The sequence below is a fragment of the Panicum hallii genome, chromosome 2, assembly GCF_002211085.1.
Source record: "Panicum hallii strain FIL2 chromosome 2, PHallii_v3.1, whole genome shotgun sequence".
Classification (NCBI taxonomy): domain Eukaryota; kingdom Viridiplantae; phylum Streptophyta; class Magnoliopsida; order Poales; family Poaceae; genus Panicum; species Panicum hallii.
In genome coordinates, this window is record NC_038043.1 from 53,284,285 (window position 1) to 53,306,586 (window position 22,302).

Consider the following 22,302-nt stretch of genomic DNA (forward strand, 5'->3'; position numbering starts at 1 on the left):
GCCGAGACTCGGTATGCGACTGTTTTTCAAAGTAAAAAAAATGCACATATTGTGCATAATATACTTCGCTACGCGAAGCGCGCAACGATAGTCCACTCTCTGGTGCTCATAAACTTGTCTTTGTACTTACGAAACATCTTCCTTTTTGGTGTTGCCTGCGTGATTGGCGACCTGACAATGACATCCATCCATGTTGCTTTCCTATACTTCATAGTCGCGTGCGAGAAAAGGTGCTGCTACATACGCTGCTCTCCCAAGTCCAAGCATGATTCGCCCCCAGATTATCCCAAATTATGGCGACCTGGACTTGAGCCAAAGCGAACACTCACGTCCATATCTCCCATAACAATAATCCAATTGCACAACCCTTATCATTTCTTTCCCTTCATTATCATACTAGCATCTACCAGCGCTGCAATGGCTAGGGTGCGTCGAGGGACCCACCGTGCGATCGAGGAGTAAAAAGGAGACGTATAAAAAGGGTCGCTGGTGAGTGCAACAGTACAGTCAAAAGGAGGAGGAGGAGGAGACGGTGGATACAATTGGTGGGGGATAACATTGAGAGTTTGAGACAGATAAGAAAAAACATGCCACTGGAAAGAGGAGATGATGCTGAAGATTACGGCATGATTAGGACGTCGGCGCCTTTTTAATTGTGTGTACGCGGGAAAAATCTAGCGGGTGATGCGCTGGAAAAGCTTGGAGATTGGTGTGTGCCTCCTGTAAATCAGTGTGGAGATGCCCTGCCCCTGCGTGTAGGAGAGCTCCGCTGCAAATTAATCAAAAGCTGCGTGCTTTGTGCAGCATACTACTCGAAACCATGAGCCTGCACTCGGTTTTTAATCCGTATTCCGGTACCGACATAAGGGGCGTACAACAAAGGCAAGAATGTTTACATGTGCAATACATCATTTCATCTCTTTTTTCTGCACCTTTTCAAGGGAACTTTTCGCTTATAGTAGTGCAGAAAGGCGGAAAATGATACCCCATATAGTATTTTGCTATGGTACGAGCTATCGAGAAGCTCCTTTAATTTGGTCGTCAGCTGCTATTCAATATGATCGACTAACAGCTTGTGCTTGAAGAAAGTTAACTGCAAACCGGATCACATAAACTGCACTATCGCTTTAAGAAAAACGCCCCCAACCTACCCCTCATCCAGGGGGAGCTACAGTTTGGCGCACGTGATGCCCCGTGCAGGAAACCGTCGCTGGCAGGACGATTAATATCGTCGTCATCTCACTAATCACAATTATGAACAGCAAGATGTGGCCATCACAGCGCAAGTTGCAGTTAGTTTCTCGACGCCGTGGCCTCTCCCTCCCCTCCCAAATCTCCAGTGTTATCTCTGATGAATCTCCTGTCCGCCGCGAAATATCCTACTCGGCTACTGCTCGTCACGAATCGATCCCCATCGACCGCGACAGGGATCCCCGCCTATGGTTATTCCGGCGACGCCTACAGCGAGTCGCTCGCGCCCCGTTGCTCGGCGGCGTCGGGCAGCGGGCAGCGCGCGCCCGTCTGCCCCCGCGGTGCGGGTGCCTGGCGCAGCCAGTGGTGGTGCACTGCCGTGCCGCCCTGCACCCGCGGTTTGAACACAGGCGCGCGGCGGGGCCCGCGCCGCGCGTCACGCCTAGCGCCGGGAAACCGCGGACGACGCGCACGGGCAGCCACGCGCGCCGCGGGTAGAAATACTCGGCGCCACTCCGAGAATTCCCCCCTGCCTGCCCCTCCTCCCTCGGCGGAAACATCCCACTCCCCGGGCCACCACCACCTGCCTGCGCGCCCACCATCCCCGCCGCCGCTCCTCTTCTCCCCGGCCAGCTACCTCGCCCCCTCCCCTAGTTACTGCCCTGTTCTTCCCGTGCCCGCACAACCGGCTGGGCTCGGCTACCTCGCCGCCCGCTCTCCGAGTACGGCTTCAGCTCGAGGATCTGGGGCCTCGGCGCGCGCCGGCCGACGGGACAGGTACGCGCTTGCTTCTCGCCTCGCCCTGCCTGCCTTGCTGCGTACGAGTAGCTCGTACCTCGGGTTCGCGTGTGTCAGTGTGTGCTAGGAGCCGGAAATGGATGGATGGGATGGGAAGCTGCTGTCTTTGCTTGCTTCTAGCTCCTGTTGCTCTGCTCGGTTTGTTGATCTTCGCATGTGACAGTGGGTTCCATCAATCGATCTATATGCTCAGTTCGTTGTGCTGTGACACCGAGAGACGTGGGAGCTGCAATAGGAGAAAGAACTTGCTCTGAACTGAATGATTTTTTTCTTCTTTTTAGATAATTATTTTCCCCTGAAAAAACGATCATTTTTTTCTGTGTATCTTGCAAGAACAGGATTGCCTACAACAATCCACATACCTAGGACATACATGGCCTTGTTTGTGAAGTTGTGGGGATTTTTTTTGTTTCTATTTTGGAGACCGCGTCAATCGATTAGGTCTCAGGACGAGCACGATGCACACGAGTGGGGGTTAGTACGCGGATATCTTGATCCGTGACCGAAACGAGGGCAGATCTAGAAGCTTTTGACCAACCAGTTCTCTGAATTTTAAATAAGGGGATTAAAAATCTTGCGCTGGGAGTGCTTCAAGTTCAACGCGCGGGTCAAACTCCCTGTGCGGGGGTTGGTTTGCCGTAGGAAATTCTGTGGGACGACGGGGATACTTTATGACCCAGCTGCAGCCTGCAGCCTCACTTCTGCTGACTGTTCATACCACCAGTGCTTCTTTAGTAGGGAGTACGTTTGGTTCGGAGCTTGTACGGTGCGCACCGGCCCACCGTGACGCAGAACCGTAGCCTTTCTTTGGTCAGCGTTACGCCATCCTCCTGCGTCCTATTTCTGAGTTTCTGTAGGTAGCAATAGTCAGGGTCGGTGGTGTTTGCAGGACTTGGGTGTGCTACTGTAGCATTCATTTGGTTCGGTTTCGAGCCAAATCTAGCCGAGAAATCCTATTCGATGTGCTTCCTGCTTCCAGAATTAGCATTTTCTGACTACTTGTACGCTGTTTCTTGGCTTTCAGAATCAGCATGAATGTAAACAGCTGTATGCTACTGTTAGTAAAGAGGCGCCTTTTCACGGGAATACTTAGACAGTGAAGTCATCTGAAAAAATCTAGAAATATCGCTAGTTGATGTTTTCCTTTCATGGTATATGGTAAATTTGCAATCAGAGATTTTTAGAAGTGACCCTGGTCTGATACTGTACTACAGATATGCTGTCTCACTTTTATTAGTGACTAGAGAAGAGATGCTGCTAAACATATGTACTACTAAACTGTAGAGTTTTCTCACATTTGCTTTTTGATGAATAAATTCTTGATTTATGACGGTTGGGAACTTGCTGTGAGTGCTTATCGTATTAACTTACAAACCAATTTTATTTCTGCAAACAACAAGGCTGTGTTGTTGGTTCTCATATTTCACTGTCAAGCTTCCGTGCAAATTCTTCACTTGCACATTACTCTGTAGGTTTTGTTGTCACATGCTCAATCTCCTGTTGCAGATTTTGTTTGATCTGAGTGTACTAGAGGACAAGAAGACATATCAATAATCAAGCTGCAAAAAATTCTCTGAATTGATTTCAGAACTGGACATGCTTGTCATACCAGAAGCACTTGACAACTCGGAGTTTTAGTGCATCCGACTCTTGTACTGAACCAGGATGGCTGATACTCCAACTTCCCGCATGGTGCACCCCTTTGGCAATGTCCCAAGGCAGACTCCCAAGCAATTCCTGTATTCTGGCAACACTCAGCACCTCTGTCATCCATATCAGTCAGCTTCGGACACCCATGTCGTACCACAGCATCATTACACCATGAAGTCTCATTCACCGGATGCTGGCTCTGAAGAGTATGAGACCCACAAGCAGTACACACTGGACTCCTCTGCAGCTTCTGGTTGTTCGAGGCATGATTCTCCCTCCAGTCAGAGTATCCATACTGGGAGTGGCAGCCCTCTATCTCATGAAGATAGCCACTCCGGCTCCACCAATGGCAACGGATCACCTGTGAGCGCTTCCTGCGTCACTGAGGACCCTACTGATCTGAAGCAGAAGCTGAAGGATCTTGAGGCTGTGATGCTTGGAACAGAATCAGAGATAGTGGATAGCCTTGAGATCTCCGTTGCAAACCAACTTTCCTTGGAACCGGAGAAGTGGGTGCACATGATGAGCATGCCCAAAGGCAACTTGAAGGAGCTGCTGATTGCTTGTGCAAGAGCAGTGGAACATAGTAACACTTTTGCAATCGATCTGATGATTCCAGAGCTGAGGAAAATGGTCTCGGTGTCTGGTGAGCCACTTGAGAGGCTGGGAGCCTACATGGTGGAAGGTCTGGTGGCTAGGCTCGCCTCCTCCGGCAACTCAATCTACAAAGCTCTGAAGTGCAAAGAGCCCAAGAGTTCTGATCTCCTGTCCTACATGCACTTCCTGTATGAGGCCTGCCCCTACTTCAAGTTTGGCTACATGTCAGCAAATGGCGCAATCGCAGAGGCTGTCAAGGGAGAGGACAGGATCCATATCATTGACTTCCATATCGCCCAAGGGGCACAGTGGATCTCTCTCCTTCAGGCCCTCGCAGCCAGGCCAGGTGGACCACCGTTTGTGAGGATCACCGGCATTGATGATTCAGTCTCAGCTTACGCCCGAGGCGGCGGTCTGGAGTTAGTTGGCAGGAGACTGTCACACATTGCTGGCCTCTACAAGGTGCCCTTTCAGTTCAATGCAGTCGCTATCTCTGGCAGTGAAGTGGAAGAGGGACACCTCAGCATTGTCCCCGGTGAAGCTGTTGCTGTCAACTTCACCCTGGAGCTGCACCACATCCCTGACGAGACCGTGAGCACGGCGAACCACCGGGACCGGATCCTGAGGCTGGTGAAGGGCCTGTCACCCAAGGTGCTCACGCTGGTGGAGCAGGAGTCCAACACCAACACGGCCCCCTTCGCACAGCGGTTCGCGGAGACGCTGGACTACTACACGGCCATCTTCGAGTCCATCGACCTGGCGCTGCCGAGGGAGGACCGTGAGCGGATCAACATGGAGCAGCACTGCCTGGCGAGGGAGATCGTGAACCTGGTGGCCTGCGAGGGGGAGGAGCGGGTGGAGCGCCACGAGGTGTTCGGCAAGTGGAAGTCGCGGCTGATGATGGCCGGGTTCAGGCCGTCCCCGCTCAGCGCGCTGGTGAACGCCACCATCAAGACGCTGCTGCAGAGCTACTCGCCGGACTACAAGCTCGCCGAGAGGGACGGCGTGCTCTACCTCGGCTGGAAGAACAGGCCCCTGGTGGTCTCCTCGGCATGGCACTAGTGTTGTGAGAATGTTTGACCTGACGAAGAATGTTTCTTGTGACTTTGTACCCCAGTCGTTTAGATGTGTACGTTTGGCTGAACACTAGTATAGGAAGCTATGGCAAAACTGGGATGGAGTAGAATACCTATAACCTGATGTTGTAATGGCAGTCACTACCAGCCTAGAACAGGTTGATGAGGTGTAGTACAAGTTTGGGTATATGTTTAAGTTAATCAGTTGTGCTTTGAAAATCTTTGTGCGTGCTGATAAATATGACTTCAGCCAGAAAGGTCATCCACCATTCCACCCTTTCAACTAATCCTTCGGAAATCTTCACTGGTGGCCAGTGGGGCAGAAAATCAACAAAAAATTTATCCGGTTCATTTAGAGCCCTTTTGGAGGGCTCCGGCTGCCTGCTCCGAGGGCGGAGCCAGAGATGTTTTTTTTTTTTTGGCTCCGCCTGCTCTAACTTCTCGCAGGCAAAGCCGCACGCACGTCTCTCCCAAGCTCCAGGCGGAGCCGCTTCACCGCGGAAGCTCTGGCGTAGAAGCTGCCCAGCAGAGCCGCTGCGGGAGCCACACCAAACGGGCCCTTTGTAGAAATCCAACTTATTTTGCCTACCTGAAGAAAACATGCTTGTGAAATGATATATTTCATTCCATATATGAATATCAAACTGGCATCGTTCATATGGAGAAGATAACAAGTTTTTGCCACCGGATAGCTCTTTGGTTCTATCCCATATTCCAGTACAGAAAGAAGTTTACATAGCCAAATTATCATAATCTAATTAATCATAACTGGTTTGCTGTACAAGGAATGTTGAGCTGCAGCATCACATAGAGTACATCCTAACAGCCAAAGATCTCCTGCTATAGCTGCAGTAGGTATACCTTGACCGCCTCTGATTCAATTATGTGTGAATGATGCACAGTAGAGCATCACCTGAAGGGATTTTCATGATGACGGTAATATGTGATTCATGGAGGTATAACCATCAGCTAAGACATCATGGACCCATCACTAAGTTACCAGCACTACTGTAACACAAGTTAGCTGAACGATCCAACGGTGCGGCTTTGAAAGTAAATCCTTCATTTCCTTTTTCTTCTCTGGATCCGTACGCACTGCTAGCTGCATTTCCAGGTACTGTTGGCACTGGCATTCCTGGAAATCCCATGCTACCGTACACAGGAGCCATGTGTTGCATTTGATACTGCATTGGTTCTGGAACTGAAGGCTGCATTTGGTTTGTTGCATCGCTATGGTTCGGGCTGATTCCAACACCGAGGTCAAGACTGATGGTGTCACTTTCAGCTGCCTGAGAATATTGATTGGTGAAGGCCCTGGCATCGCATGCTCTCATCATGCCACCAAGGCCCGGCATGCTGCTGTTAATAGGATGCCCAGCAGGCTTCATGGGAGCTGCAGACATCTCATGACTTGCATTCCTGGAAGCTGGGACTTCATGGTTATGTTTTCCTTCATATGTTGTGATCACTGACTTTGGGTCATGCGATGCTCTTTCAACATGCTTCCTGACCGGACATCCTGTATGTGTGCACTTATAGTAACTCCTGCAATCAAGAACAGAAGTGAAATATATCAGATATGAATGCACTGCCTAACGTGTCATCCCCTTCTTTAAAAAAAAAGAAAGTGCAGAAAACTAACAGCATGCCAATCTTATCAGCGCCATCAAATTTTGGCAGGTGTAGGTATCAAACACAAACATCAACTTAAGTGCTACATGCCTGGCTAGAGACCCAATTGTGAGTAAGTTCTTTCAAGCTTTACTACCCAGCCACTGTTAAACTGAATGACGGGCTTTGAACAGAAGACCACTCTTTGGAAAAGAGTAAAAGACAAGTCCCAACCAACCAAGCCTTGATTTATGTTCAAGACATACAGAGTAACAGGCTTTGCAGGGCAGGCTAGGACATATCCGTACATCAACACTACCTTAATAAGGCGTCCTTATCTATATTTGAGATAGGCATATGTAAAGGTTTTTGCATTTTTTACACCATACATCTTTACCAGATCTGCTTCCTAATTTGTTCATTCAACCTTCAACGCATAAATGTCAGGTAAAAAAACTTTATTGTTTCTTGGTCATTTACTTTCGTTCCTGAGTCTTCCACGCTGGATTGAAGTTTCTAAAGAGTACAAGCAAGCAGCATAGTAATCACAAATTTTATTAATGAACAGAAGTCAATGGGTACACAAATCTAATTACAGTAAGAGATGCCGATTGCAAACCCTAGTTTCAGATCTAAAATCTAAATTATGTAACCAGAGATAATGGTTCAAATTAGAATTCCAGACAAACAAAAAAGAGGAAGACATAGCAGGGCAAAATTGATGATTAAAATGAGCACCGACCGTGGATTGGGGTTTCCTTTTACTACTTTCTGCCCATACTTGCGCCAGCGATATCCATCATCCAAGATATCAACTTCACTAACAGTTTGTACAACAACTCGGGGCTCACGATTTGGTTTACCCATCAAAGCAGCATCGATGCCAGCGGACTCCATTTTCCTAGTCATACAGTAGTGGAGTACTGCATTAGCAATTAACAGGAGAGTCTTTAGGGCGTACTGAGTCCAAACCATGTTTTACCTGCGTTTTGAATCCAAATCATCATCCTCGTTAGCATCATCCCCAGGGTAGGGTCTTCCACCTCCGCCATCACCGTCGTCATCACTAGCTGGACCCGGAACAGGATCAATCATGCCAGCTGAATGTACTTGATTACAGAGGTTGGGATAAATATTTGAAGGCTTGTCTGCATATTAACAGAAAACTCTTAGACACAGCAAACAGAACAGGTATCAGGTAACATTAGAAAACCTAGTGCCAAATAATTCTTGCATGCTCAAATCATTCCTTCCAAAGAATTTGAAGGACTTGGAACTAGAGTTGTTACTAGAAGCAATAGAAACAGAGATGCAAGTTGAAATACTTCAAATTGCAAACTAGATATGTGCATGCACAAGGGGATATTGCAAGGCACAGGAATTTCAATTAATTATGGAAAACAATAGAACACCCACCTTCAACTGGTGTCGCACCATCATATCTTTCTTCACCTTGGTTTGAAGGAACTGCACCAGCAGCTAACCTCCTATTAGGTTGGGGCTTAGGATGATTATGACGCCCTTTATAAACAACTTCAGTAATCTGACCATCAAGCGAACGCTCTAATAGCTTTTTAACTTCACAATTAGGATGTGTGCACTTGTAATAACTTCTAGGGTTTTCACTTCCCTTGACATGCTTCTGTCCATATTTACGCCAGTTATAGCCATCCTCAGCAGATTTTTCAGCTACATTTTCAGTTTGTGTCTCCTGGGCAGCATTCTCAGAACTATTCATCTGGTTCCTCTCTGATGTACTGACTTCAGCAGGCATGTTGTCAGATGGACCAACTATTGCAACAGGTTGATTTAGAACACTTGAAATATTTGCTGTCTGATGAATCGACTCCCGTGAGCAGAGAGATTTATTTTCAGTCATCAAATTGCTAGATGATGAGGTATGATTTTGCATAGAAGTGTCATGATGATTTGGATTGTTGACAGCAGGACCCTGTATGTAAGCATTATGAATGTTATTTAATAAAAACTATTTACAGCGCAAGTCAACAAGAACAAGAAACAATGAAAGATAGAAGCCCCATATAGGTATATCACAATAAATCATACTCAAGTTTTTCATCAAAATTTATCAGTTATACAAGAAACTTCTGCATATGATAGTAGACTAATTAGGTGGAGTAACTCAGGACAAATTAAAGAATATCGACTTCCTTTGATGTTGAAATTAGAATTCCCTATTTCGCAATAACATCCTAAAGCCACAGAGCTCAAGAATGGTAATCATTTCAGTCCTGCAATGTAGGAATGCCGTTGAATATTTATAAGGAAACATCCACACTACTTGAATCGTGGATCCTTCCTACAAAATTTCTGGGTTTCTCTCTTAATACTCTGATTTCAGGCTTGTTATAAAGGAGTAAGCATACTGGCAACTTTTTCCCTCAAACTGTACTATCATATTACAAGATATGTTTATTAATCACTCCCAGTTTCCAGTATAGCAGTTTTTTAGGCAGTCAAATAGAAAATGTAGCAAAATCGTGTACTCATTCAGCCTCGAAAGTCAAATCCTGGGATACACCACAGTTTCGCTCATTTGTGGTCAGTTTAAAAATTACTACTGGGAGCTAAATGGCAGATGCCTGGCCCCCTTTGTAGGTAACATGTTAGTGCAAGCCCTAAAACAAATATCCCAAACCATGATCACGAGCAATGTTACCTAGTCTTCAATTTCTAGCAAGTCCACGTTAATACCCACTACAGCAATACACCCAATAAAAATGAGTTAATCAGATCTAACATCAAGAATTCTAATTCATTTGAAGCAAGAATTCACTCGCTACCTTCCAAAAAGACAACAGCAGGGGCAAAAGGTATTTTCAGATACACATTTATACAAGATGTGCATATATAGGATGAGAGCTATCAATATGTCAGCAATCAGGTTACATTATCAGACTAGCTTATCAATAATCACGGAGCTATTAAACAAAGCTAGCAAATTATCACTCTGGTAAATTGGTAGGCACAAATCTAGTAAAATATGCAAATGAGGGTTAGAACACAGTAGAAAGGGGAGTGTTTATTTTTAATACAAGAACCTAAAAACAAATTAATTTCATGAACCAGATTGCAATATAGTGCTGCTAACTAAAATGCAGAACAGTAAAGCGAATAACCATGTCTCTGAATACTAATATGGATCAAACAATTCGCAAGCATCATGCTGCTACAAGGAAGTGGTGTTCAGTACATCAGAACTATAACTTCCTTCCGCAGAGCTCCAAGATGATCTCCACAGTATATTTTAGTGATATCGTATAACAAAACATGCTTAGACTCTTTTGCTGTTAGCTCACATATAAACAAAATCCTTAGGTTCTTAAGTTCTATGCTGCTAAAGAATTACAAAAATAATCGTTCCGCTAATGGTTCCATACCGCTGGCTGACAACTGAGATGAGGCTTGAATTCAAAATCCCGAGAATCCCCATCTTCATGGCCACTGCCAGTTGATTTGTCCCGAGGTGAAGGCAGTATGTCCAGATGGGTGCTCTTGTTGATGATCGCAGCCATGCTCAGAGTACCAGTTGTCGGAGAGGGTTCAACCTAAATAGAAAATGCTTGTTGATTATTTGTTGACCAGGACAAACTCTACCAGCTGTTGAAGAACAAACAGTGTACAGCACCACCAAGAGCTACAGATTGCAATATAGTATTTAAGCCTTTCCAGGTTTGTTAGAACCACCAGTGCAATGAATGCTAACTTCATCAATTCTTCCTTTACTACAAGCACCAGTCGAATATGTTTGCCAAGCATCTAATGATTGGAGCAGGAAACATAGATATAACATCAACAGTAACAACAAACTAGAGCAAAGCATACAAATTATGAAGCTGTATTCAATCATCCCATCTTCACCAAACAAGGCCGTTTGAGGCTGTGGGTTGTCAGAAAGAAGAATGTAAACCAAAAACGGCACTTAAACAAATATCAAGAAACCATAGTAACGAAATGGTCAGCCATTACCGAAGCCTGCAAAATTCACTCTTTCCTTCCTCCAACAGTTTGATGGTTTCTTTATGGAGGTGTACCATCCCTTAGCACTCGAGACCAGTACCATACCACCCGAGGGAGAGGAGACATTTCCTTAAATAAGGCCCTTTAAAGCCCCCACAAGAGAAATGCCAAGTGATGATTTTTCTCCGAGCCACCAAGTGTGTGCCGGACAGAATAATTCCCGCAGACGCACAAGCAACAGCTCTCCCCATCACCCCGCACCAAATAGACGGCGCAGGGGCGCCCCAAAAGGAGGAACCCGGCAAAAACAACCATATCCCCAAGAACCCCGTGGGAAAGGCAGCTCCAGAAGCCGCATAGCACCACCGGAAATGCGAAAGCGCGAGGCAAAAGCGGCGATATTCCGGCGCCACGAGGCAATCCCACCGGCGCAAATGCCTCATAAACTAGTGCGTAAAGCTAATGCGCATCGGAATCCCTCTTTCCCCGGCCCGAATCAACCTCGGCGGGACATGGAGGCCGCGGAATTCGCAGATCCCGCAGTAACAGCGAGTGGCGCAGGTGATAGGTACAGGGCGGTGCGGTAATTACCTTGAAGTTGTTGAGGAGGACGGGGGACTCGAGGAGGGCGCCGGGGCTGAACCCGGCGGGGATGGTGAGACAGGGCTCCCGCGAGATCGGCAGCCGCGCGGGGGACATGGCCTTGTACCTCGCGCCGGCGCCCGCGCCTGCGAGCGCCGCCACGCGCCGATCCGTCAGGACCGGCTTCTCCGGCGAGCCCCCGGAGCTAGGGTTTGGCGAATCGGCCATTGGCGCGGGGGTGCGGAGAGGTCTGAGTGAGGAGGACGAGAGAGACAGACAGGTGAGAGGAGAGAGAGAGAGGTGGTGGTTTTGGAGGGGATGGTGGGAAGGGCAGTTTGGGGAAAGTGGCCCAGTCCCGTAACGGGGGCAGGGTGGGTGGGAGGCCGCGACTCGTGTTGACTTAATTAATGGTGACACTAAATTGCCCCTTCTGCCCCCGCAACGTGCGCGAAATTACCAAGCCTGGGCTCGCGCCGAGAGTTTGCAGGGGGAAGCCGGAGGCGAGGAGGCCAAGCAAGCGTGGCGTGGGCGGGTGTGAGCAGAGCAACCGCGGCACGAAACCGGGTGGTGGGATCCGGGGGGCAGCGGGGTGCGGACAGCGACCTGTCTGGCCTGCGGGGCTGGGGCTCTACTGGGGCCCACGCGAACTCTCTTTTTGTTGCGTCCCTGAAGCCCGGGCCCCGCGTGCCGGTGGCCCCAGCGACAGTGAGAGGCGAGGCTACGCGTGTGCGGGAGCCACGGTGAGGCTGGGAAGCGAGGGGGCGAGGGCAAGATAAATGTGTGCGTTAAATTGCGCATGGGATGCCTGTCAGAGCAGTACCGCCTCCATCATCTCGGAATTGAATGTGTGAACAGGGCAAAGGGGCTTGCAGGGGTAAAAACGAAGGGACGTGCGATTAAATTTTAGTTCCATCGTAAAGGATATTTGAACACTAATTAAAAATATTAAATATAGATTAATTATAAACGTTAATTGTATAAATGGAGGCTAATTTATAAAATAAATCTCTTAAATCTAATTAATTTATCATTAGCATATATTTACTGTAGCACAACGTGATCAAATTATGGACTAATTAAGTTTGATGGATTTGTCTTTCATCTGTGTAATTAATTTTATAATTAATCTATTTAGTACTCTAATTCGTATCTTAAATATTCAATGCGATGAGGATAAAATTTAGTCGGGTGATTCACGCACCCCGAAAACAGAGGGGGGGCCTGGTTCGAATTGATTGCAGGAGCTGCACGATGGCATGTTTCTACTGCGGTTAGATTAGCAGATCCAGGAATCTGCTACTGCGCATGCGGCAGCCGGAGTGGTCGCCGACTGTCAGATGGGCATAGAGACGCAAGATTAGGGCAAAATGACAAGGGTTTTGTTTAGATCCCTTTCAACTTCCAACTTTTTACACTCTCTCTTCGTCATATCAATTTTGGAACACATGCATGGAGCAGTAAATGTATGTAAAAAAATAACTAATTGCACAGTTTAATTGTACATCACGAGACGAATCTTTTAAGCCTAGTTAGTTCATAATTAGATAAAATTTGTCAAATACAAACGAAAACGCTACAGTAGCAAAAAGTTCCAAAAGTTATAAAAATTTGCGATCTAAACGGGGCCAAGGTCGCTCGAATTTGTTCGCATGCTTTTGGTCAAGATTGATTACATCACATTTGGCTGCTACTAGTATGCTTGCTAGAAATAGTATGGCTGTATAGGAGTGTGGCGTACTCAAGCTCGGTGAATGTGACTGATCGGTCGGTTAAGAGCCAATCACCGTGATGCACTTACAACAACCGTAAAAAAGTAGTAATGCTGCTAAGAGTAGCAAAGTTACGACCGAAGCCAGTTTCATAATTCAGTGCTTTTGTAGACTCATTTATGAGATTTTGGAATTGGCCTGTAAGTATGTTTAATCCTAGGCAAAATAGGTGTTACTTTGAGCATTGAGCAGAGGGTAAGTTCATCCCTCAACTTTCGAATTGGTCAATATAGTTTCTCAACTTTTATTTCTAGATCAAACTTATTTTTATATTGATATTATACTCCATAATAATATAAGATTTATGAAAAAATCCTCTTTACTCTTAGCTCATTCCCTTCTAAATTCATTTAAGAGCTGAACATTACAAGTGTTTATTTTGGAACATAGAATTTTATTTACCCATGCAGACGAAGCTACTTATTGTATAACTACGTACCACCGTATAAAATATTGCGGAAAGTTGAGCGAAATAGTGACACAAAACAGTGGAAATTGAGGAGAGGAAAAACCAATGATAAAAAAGACTTTTTGCATTTATCTCATATTATTATAGAGTGTAATATCAGTAAAAGGACAAGTTTGATCTTAAAATAAAAGTTAAGGGACCATATTGTCCAATTTAAAAGTTGAGCGACAAATTTAACCCTTCTAATAAAGTTGAGGGATCAAAATATCTATTTTGCCTTAATTCAAAAGATAAATACCGAGTGGTCCACCACGATATTATAATATAGTAGTGCGGAGCACGTTTCACCATTTGCTGCGTTACTATCTTATCCGTTGCAAGTTGCCACCGCTACTATCTGCTTATCCTTCTCACCCCATCTCCGGTGGGGCTATTGGCACCTAGGATTCGTTGCTTGAGAGCCCAAAGCTAAATCCATGGAGACGACCCCCTCGCGCGCGCCAAGCTCCAACTAGGCCTAGAGCTCTGCTACTATGCACAATGGCCACGGAGCATCCAGATCTAATGATGGTGCTCCAGGCATGTTCGGCTGCTCTAGAGCTAGCCTTAGTTCCTATATATTGTGCTTTGTAGGTGTAGGAGCGTAGGACACTCTTTTCTTTTCTTTCTTCCTTATCCTCTTTTTATTAATTTTTGAGAAGGCCACTCTTTTCTTGACCTCTCCTACAACTCTACAACCCTACAAGGCAAGGTGATGTATCTATCTCAGCGGCGCAAGAACGTGACTACATGAGAGCCGCTTTCTTTCACGTGCGGGCGAGCACGGCCAGGCAACGACCGAGCCGCACGCTGGCCCTGGATGTGCGGGCCGTCATCAGGGAGGTGGTGCAGCACGGCCGCTGAAGAGTAATACCTATTCCGGCCCAGTACACACAAACACACACCACGACCGGCAGCGGTGCCGTGCCCATGCAGGCCCAGCAGGAATGCACCTGACCCGGGCTTTTGTGTACGGCATGCCTTTAGTATGTATGGGCCTCCATGGAGCTGACTCGGCCTTTGTACGGCGTGACACGAAGCGCCCGCGAATGGATGGTCACGCCGCCTCCCGTTGCTCGTCCGCCGCGGCCTGGCCCTCTCTCTCTCTCTCTCTCTCTCTCTCTCTCTCTCTCTCTCTCTCTCTCTCTCTCTCTCTCTCTCTCTCTCTCTCTCTCTCTCTCTCTCTCCCGGCACCCGACAGGCGCCTTTCTTACGCCGGGTGCGCTGCGCAACGAACGGCACGGGCACGGCGCGAGCGCGCGATCCGATCCGCTCCACGGCCACGCACCCACCCACTCGCCGGCCACCACCACACCAACCAAACGGGAGCGAGGAAATCAAAGCCCCGCTTCCGCACCAAACCACCAACGGCGCGTCCGTCGCCCGTCGGCACCCGCGTCAGAAAGGGCACGGACGTGACGGACCGTCGTCCCCGCCTATAAATCCGGCGCGAAAAAAAAACCGCGTCCAGAAAAGACCAGGCAGCCGGCAATTTCTCATTTCATTTCTCCATTTCCTCGTCGCCTACGCTTCTCCGACCCCACGCCTCCCCCACCCTCCCCGACCGAATCCCGTCTCGTTCCCCGCCCGATCCATCCGCCGGTCCGCTCCCCCGCCGATGGCGATCGGGCCCAATCGCCGCCTCGTCCTGGCGCTCCGGCCGTTCGGGATTTGCTGACAGGACATTGAGATTTAGGCCTCGGTTGCTAGGTTGGTCCGGGGGGGAATCTGGTGCGGGGCGCCGGTCGGTTGAGCTCGTCGGCCGGGCGGTTCTGCGACTGCGGGGGGGCGATGGGGCTGCTGTTCGTGGAGTCGCTCCCGGGGCCCAAGGTGTTCAAGTGCAAGCACTGCAGGGTGGACTCGGCGTCGCCGGCCGCCATCGTGTCCAAGGAGTTCCGCGGCCGACACGGCCGCGCCTACCTCTTCGACAGCGTGTGAGCTGGGCCTGTCCCTCTATCTCTGTTCTCTGTTCCCCCGTGCTTTGATTCGTTGCGGTTTTCTGAGCGTGGATTGCACGGTAGTTGAAATGTGGCTGGTCGCTTAGCGTCTTTGTAGCTGCAGGAGTACAGGCGTTCCGAGCTAGTAGTTAGTATATCGAAGAGAGAACTGTTAGTCGTGCATTGTTACTTGTTAGATCTGCATCAACTTTAGCTGTATGGATTGCAAGAATACTGACTGGATAATCACTCTGAAGCTCCTGTTGGTCGTTGGTACAGGGGTTTGCTTATCGGATAATGCCTTGTGCACAAGCTAGAACCAGTTTGTGGCTGTGGACATGTGATACTGTCTAGGTTGGATCAGTCATGGATTTGGGGTGTGTGTGTGTGTGTGTGTGTGTGTGTTGGGGGGGGGGGGGGGGGTTGCAATGTGTCTGTTCATTATGGGCGTGAATCAAATGAGTTAACATAACATGTAACTATTATTATGGTTATTACCATTACGCAGCTCCAGATATCGTATAATGAGTTAAGTATAGTATATAACTGAAGGTTTGAAAATTATCTACACATTGCCTATTCTTGTTTACATGTTGATCCGGGGTCAATGTCACATCCAGGGTGAATGTGAGCTTTGGTCCGAACGAGGATCGTCAGCTCATGACTGGAATGCATACAGTCAATGATATCTACTGTAGCTGCTGCCAACGACTCCTTGGCTGGAGATATGTAAGTTAACAATTTGTCATTACTACTGTAGAAAAATTTAAACTAATAATGTCCTGATATATTTGAAAAAATACTGGAGATATTTAAAGCAAGAAAATTGGTCATTGTTGTATCTGAACGATGTATGTTGATTTCTTTACATCGATTAGGATAGGCATCCTAATAATATCCTAGAAATCATATGTGACTTCATGCTCCAATTGAACAATTGCTTGAATGTCTCAAAAGTGTTCTGAAACAAGATATAGGATAAGTGTTTTTTCCCCTTGCACACAAGAATCATGTGGTGCCAAGCAGTATGCAGTGTCCAAGCTGGAGCTTAAACTTTGGAAAGTCAGATTATTACTTTGTAATGAGATTAATTAGGTACATGCTCCAGGCCTGAGCTCAATAGCTGAAGTACATGAGATGTCGAATATCAGGTTATCCTCCACCATCATGTGATTACTGTGATTTACCCGGTGCGGTCAAAAAGGAACTTGGAAAAATACAAGTTAATTGGTTAGCAATTGCTAGTTCATAGTGGTTACTTGTTAGTCAACTGAGGAACATACGTTTAACCTATTCTTTCACCTTTTTCATGAGCACTCTGTTGTCTTCCTTTTCTTTCCTCTAGGAGCACGAGTTTGCTTGTTCTTTTGTACTTGCTAGTTGCCATTGCCATGCAAATCAGACAAAACCTGGGTGCTACTACACATTTGGGATGTTTGGTTGAATTACCACTGTTAAACACGAGGAAACAAGCAAATATGTTTATATTCAAAAAAAAAATTTTACATTGTCCCTGGTGCATGTTGTGTTGTTTTTTTTTCCTGGACTTTGTTAACATCATGATGAGTTACCTACTCATTGAGTGCAGGAGAAAGCTTATAACGAAGACCAGAAATACAAAGAAGGCAAGTACATACTGGAAAAGAACATGATGCTCAAAGAATGATGGTAGCTGACGAAATCAATCAACTATTAAGTCTGCAAAAGCAGACCTTTCCAACTGTGTAAAGTATTCATGAACATTTGTTGTTTGTGGTTTCCTAAACGTTATTGTGCCGGAGAAGACCAAGTGTGATGAAAATCAGTTTATGAAATATTTTGGTGTCACGCTCTTTAGTCTATTTTACTACTGGTAACAGTTTATTTTATCCGTTTAGCCCCTGAGAAAAGTTCGGCTCAATTTATTTCAATTGGTCCATTGTCCTTTCCTCTCAACGTACCAATTGAGCTTTAAGTTGGGGTGCAGGAATTTGTTTATCTTTTGGAGGAATTGAAGGATAGGAAACCATCGGTCAAGTCCACAGGAGTCGCAATTTTTTTTTTCTGAACATCGTTTCACATACACGCAACATATTGCAGCTTGTCTGATTCCCAAGTAGCTTGACCAACGTAAAGTTCATATCAGCACAGTTCAGTTTGCTCCACAGACCGAAACTATATGGCTCCAGCAGACGCATTTACATTAAGGATCTTCCAGTTTACCCATATAGAAGCATGGTTTAGTGGTAATTTCCGACTACTGCTAGTCTGGTAGAAAGTAATCGTCATGTTCCATGTACAATAGGCCAACATGCGACATACAGATGACTAACGCACGCACCGAAGTAACAAGTCTGCTTTCTGCCCTCAAAAATCAGGTATGCTTTCTATCCACAATGGTTGCGGTCTTCCATGCTCAGAACTAGTTGCGATGAAGGTATCCGCGATAGGCATACACACATTCTCCTGATCCGGGAATGGATGTAGCACGCAGGAGCGACGATCACACATCTTGCAAATTCTCTCCGCATTCTTGTGCCCACATGCAAGTGTTTCACTCATCAAAGGATGCGGAAATTCAAAGTGACGATAGCAGATCTTGCAAATGATATCCGCTGCAAAACAAAGGCATGGGGGGCGGGCGAGGAGACATACAGCTGCCATTACGACAAGTACCCCATCAAATAGGGACACCCCAGGATACTATAGCCTTCAGTAACTGGTTCATCTGGTATCAAAGAAAAGGAAAACCACAGATCAGATCCAGCCAGTATAACAATAAACATACTAATCAGTTCCATTTTCAGAAGCAAAACCCAACATAGACAAAATTAGGTTTGTCAAAGTGCAACGATTAGAAGCACCAAAATGTTCATGCTAGAGACCATGCTATTAACCACTGCGCAGATGTCTCTTAGGTCAGCAAGAAGCATAGGTTGTGCGAAGGGGGGCAAAGTGGCTAACAGCCTCCATGTTGCCTTGTTCAGAATAAAATTTGCTGAGAATTACTTTGCCACCCATCCAAGGAGAACAGGAAAATACGACAATTTGTCCTACCCTAAAACATGTGCATCATAACCATTATGTGGTGCAGAGTGTTGCTAAATAAAGCCTAAATGTTTAAGGTTTGGTACATAGGGAAATGAAGAAAAGTGAAATAGATATTTCCAGAGACGGAATGTAGACATAATGCAATCATCAAAAAATAATTGTCAGAGCATGAATATGGACAAAATAAGAAGAAGAAAAAAAAGCAAGTAAAAAAAAAAGTTAAGACAGTGACTATGCGTGCTGGCAAAGGAACAGGTCACCTATTTCTAACTAGTACTAGGATCGTGAACCCCTCAAATTTACAAGGTCAAAAGCCAACCTAAAGTGTTTTAGCAGTTCGAGATAACTTCTTGATGTAGTCTACTATATTATAAGGTTTCTCAAGGGCATTCAGCTGCAATCTCTACATGGTTTTATGCCTTCAGATGAGATCCCCATTTTTTTAGGTACATAAATTTGACAGTTGAGAAATAGAACAAAACACCTTCGAGTGGAAAAAAATATACTAGTATGCTATAACATAAGCCAGATAAAATAAGGATGCATTAAGCTGTGTAGAAGTGATCAATACCTAAGGGGGTGCATGTAAAAACTCCTGTGAAATCAGGGCTATGCATGAGCTCAAAAAAGAAGAGAGTCCGTGGAGCAGGTAGAAAGGAGAAGCAGCCAGAGCGTATGCGACGTGCCACAAAGTTGCCATGAGTCCAGCGAGTGCCATAATGCCACCTGATATATTTGGTCACCTCACCAGGAGCAGGTTCATACTCGTCATTCTGATCGATCGAGCAATAACAGAAAACTAAGTTAATACAGATAGAAATGTAAAACTATGAAGGAGAAGCATTGGCACGACCAATCAGTTCAATGAATTCATTTAGTATTTGTCGGTATATACGGACATGGGTACCACCTGCTAGGGTGTCCAAACCCTTAGCGTCTCGCTGTCGCCTCACAGGAGAACGCGATGGTGTTAAGCTCCGGCGTGTGTGCCAAACACATCGTAGTGGATGCGCGCTACCACATGCTCGACCGCCTATCCTCCATCATCGCCAAGGAACTGCTCAACGGCCAGAAGGCCATTGTAGCCTACTACGAGGAGATCGGCATCTCCGCGGGCCTAGCCTGTCAGGAAGTCATCTGACAGACTGTCCACCCTAATAGACACAGGGTTTTCCAGGCCCACACTCTTGTCCTCTGGGAGACGGGGCGTACGGTCCGGACATGGCAGCTGGGATCGTGGTCTCCGAACCTTCCCCCTGAGCTCATATAGGTCCGGCGCCCCCCACGTGCCCATAAGGGTGAGGTACTTAGGGCGGACCCCCAGGGGGTCTGGCGCCGCCATGTGTGGGAGCCAGATCCCTATGGGCCTGTCTCTCCATCTGGCCTCGGGGGCCGGACCCCCCTAATTCCTCCGGGAAGGGGTCCGGGGCCGCCACGTGCCACCAAGGTGGCGACTCCAGGGTCGGTCCTGCCACGTGCCCGTGGCAGAAGGCCCTCTGCGGGACGCCAGCCTAGCAACCGCATTAAATGCTGGTAGGTGGGCTGTGCGCGCCCAAGTCAAAGCATGGTCTATCCAACTGACACCACGATGTGCTGAGGCGGGCGCTGCAACAGTGCGCGCGGAGGCGACGGCGCGGCAGGGTCAGCGCTGCTTCTTCGCCTGTTAGAGGGTTCTGACCCAACAGTGGCAGCACGGCTACTACTGTTGGGTAACACTGACAATAGTCACTGTTCCGGCGAGGCGGCACACAGCCATATCTTGGCTGTAGATACGCACATCAACCTCCCGATAGTGAGGACTACGGAGAGAAGCTGGAGATGAAGATCTCCATATCTCTCGTAGAACAGGCTCCTGTTGGCCAGGCCCACCCGTCGGGGTCCCACTCAGTGTAAGCAACTCCCTTGGACTATAAAAGGGAGAGTGCACCCGTTAGAGCGACACATCTCTCAATCTCAAGCTCAAGTTCCTTCGAGGCTTCCACAATCAATACAACACCTAAGTGGACGTAAGGTATTACGCCCTGGCGGCCCGAACCACTCTAAAATCCTTGTGTCTTTCCTATATTCATCCGCCCATCGATCAAGCGCTCCTAGATCTCCCCAAACTCTTCCTTAACTAGGATTAGACGGGTGCATTCCACCATCCGACCAGAGATTTCCTCCGACAACATTGTTTGTCGATCCAAAGTTCTGATAATATCTGTCCGTCCAGTACACTGTTGTCTGTGTATTGGTAGGCCCAAATTATAAGAGCAAGTTGATTTGATATGCAGGAACGCTGCGCAAGGAAGGATAGAAAACATGACCAATCGGATGCATGTACTTGTAGTGCCGCAGGCATTCCGTAACAAGCTGGCGCTGGATGGCTAAGCTGGCGCTCCGTAGCTCTAAATAGAAAAGGACACACCTCGCATCAATGCATCGTGGAATCAAGCGTAGGCAAACGGTTTCCAGATGTACGCGAGACCAGATACATCAGCTTAACTGAATACAAGGAACTTGATGGACGAAGACCGAGCGATGATTACCTGCGCCTTTCCTCTCGAAGCCTCTTGAGATGTTTGGCATCCAGCACCTTACGGACAGGGACGGGCTCGGTATCCTCGTTGCGGGGGGAGAAGGGGAGCGGCAGCCACCCGCTCGTGCGGTGGGACGAGCGGCGCGGCGCCGATGCAGCCGCCGCTCTCGTCCTCGCCGCCCTTGCCTCCGCCTCCCCAGCACCCGCACCTGCCTCATCGGGCCCATCTCGAGCTCCGAGGAGGAGACGAGACTCCGCCGCCGCCGTGGCGGCGGCGCCGCTGATACTAATCTCCATGGGCCAATGGCTGCTCCGATCCTGGCTTGATTAGGCCCAAGCCCACGCCCGGAAAATGCAGCGGGCCGAAAATCTCGGCCTGAGCCCACCCGTTGCCCTCGTCGGGTCAGGTTGGGTTGGGCTACTTTTCAGCGGATCGGATCGGAGTTGTCGCGTCAGGTAGCCAGCCCATGATACGACTGCTGCGCATGCAGGAAACCTATATATTTTCCGGAAGAAAAAAGCCTTACTCATGTTCCACATTGTTTGAGATTCCAGGGGTTCGATTCAACTGCTTATTCCACGTGCGGGAGGGAGCACCGCTGCCGGGAGAGAGCTTGCGGTGTTTGAGGATGGGTTGCCGGATATGTGTCGCTTTGTGGTTGGTCCTAGTGGGTAGACGCAACTTTTGGATTCCAAACTTGAAATCTATTTTTCTCCTAAACCGTAAAGTTATCTTTGAATCTGTTTAAACCACTGCCCTGCTGATAATTAATCCAATAAAATAAGATCCAGCATGAATATAATACATTATTTTTTAAAATTCAATAGTCTAAATGAACTCATTCAATATTTTTAATATATTACCTCAACATTTTTCATGTCAGCTGTTGAACTAATTTGTTCCGAATGTTGAACTTGATTCAACGGATTGTTGAATCTATAATTTTAAAATGTTGTCTGTATTAACATTTTAATATACCAGAATCACACCATCTCTGATCAAAGTAATAAATTGATTTGATGAAAAAAAAGTATGCGTAAGCGTTCCTGCCCACACTGCTGACTTGCTGTCCTGCTACATGTGCGTGACCTGCCATGCGAAGTGCGAACTGCG

The 22,302-nt window shown here is 47.2% G+C and overlaps 3 protein-coding genes across 4 annotated transcripts; 2 read left to right on the forward strand and 1 right to left on the reverse strand.

The window, feature by feature from the left end:
• Nucleotides 1-1,701: 1,701 nt before the first annotated feature.
• Nucleotides 1,702-5,531, forward strand: LOC112881431 (chitin-inducible gibberellin-responsive protein 2-like). Its single transcript, XM_025946111.1, has 2 exons — nt 1,702-1,968; nt 3,496-5,531. Exon 2 carries the CDS (start codon nt 3,655-3,657, stop codon nt 5,296-5,298), a length of 1,644 nt encoding a protein of 547 aa, XP_025801896.1. The 5' UTR covers nt 1,702-1,968; nt 3,496-3,654; the 3' UTR covers nt 5,299-5,531.
• A 418-nt stretch (nt 5,532-5,949) lies between these two features.
• LOC112881430 (WRKY transcription factor SUSIBA2-like) lies at nt 5,950-11,782 on the reverse strand. Of its 2 annotated transcripts, none has more exons than XM_025946109.1 (6): nt 11,496-11,782; nt 10,325-10,492; nt 8,340-8,874; nt 7,906-8,071; nt 7,666-7,824; nt 5,950-6,857 (listed from the first exon to the last, which is right to left on the reverse strand). In XM_025946109.1, exons 1-6 carry the CDS (start codon nt 11,712-11,714, stop codon nt 6,290-6,292), a joined length of 1,815 nt encoding a protein of 604 aa, XP_025801894.1. In that variant the 5' UTR covers nt 11,715-11,782; the 3' UTR covers nt 5,950-6,289. The 2 variants fall into 2 exon arrangements, with proteins under 2 accessions (XP_025801894.1, XP_025801895.1); XM_025946110.1 differs by lacking the exon at nt 11,496-11,782 and adding an exon at nt 10,914-11,057.
• Nucleotides 11,783-15,163: 3,381 nt separating this feature from the next.
• Nucleotides 15,164-17,472, forward strand: LOC112882775 (putative yippee-like protein Os10g0369500). The gene is made up of 3 exons (XM_025947923.1): nt 15,164-15,637; nt 16,261-16,369; nt 17,229-17,472. The coding sequence occupies exons 1-3, from the start codon at nt 15,495-15,497 to the stop codon at nt 17,304-17,306; spliced, it is 330 nt and encodes a 109-aa protein (XP_025803708.1). The 5' UTR covers nt 15,164-15,494; the 3' UTR covers nt 17,307-17,472.
• The last annotated feature ends 4,830 nt before the right edge of the window (nt 17,473-22,302 follow it).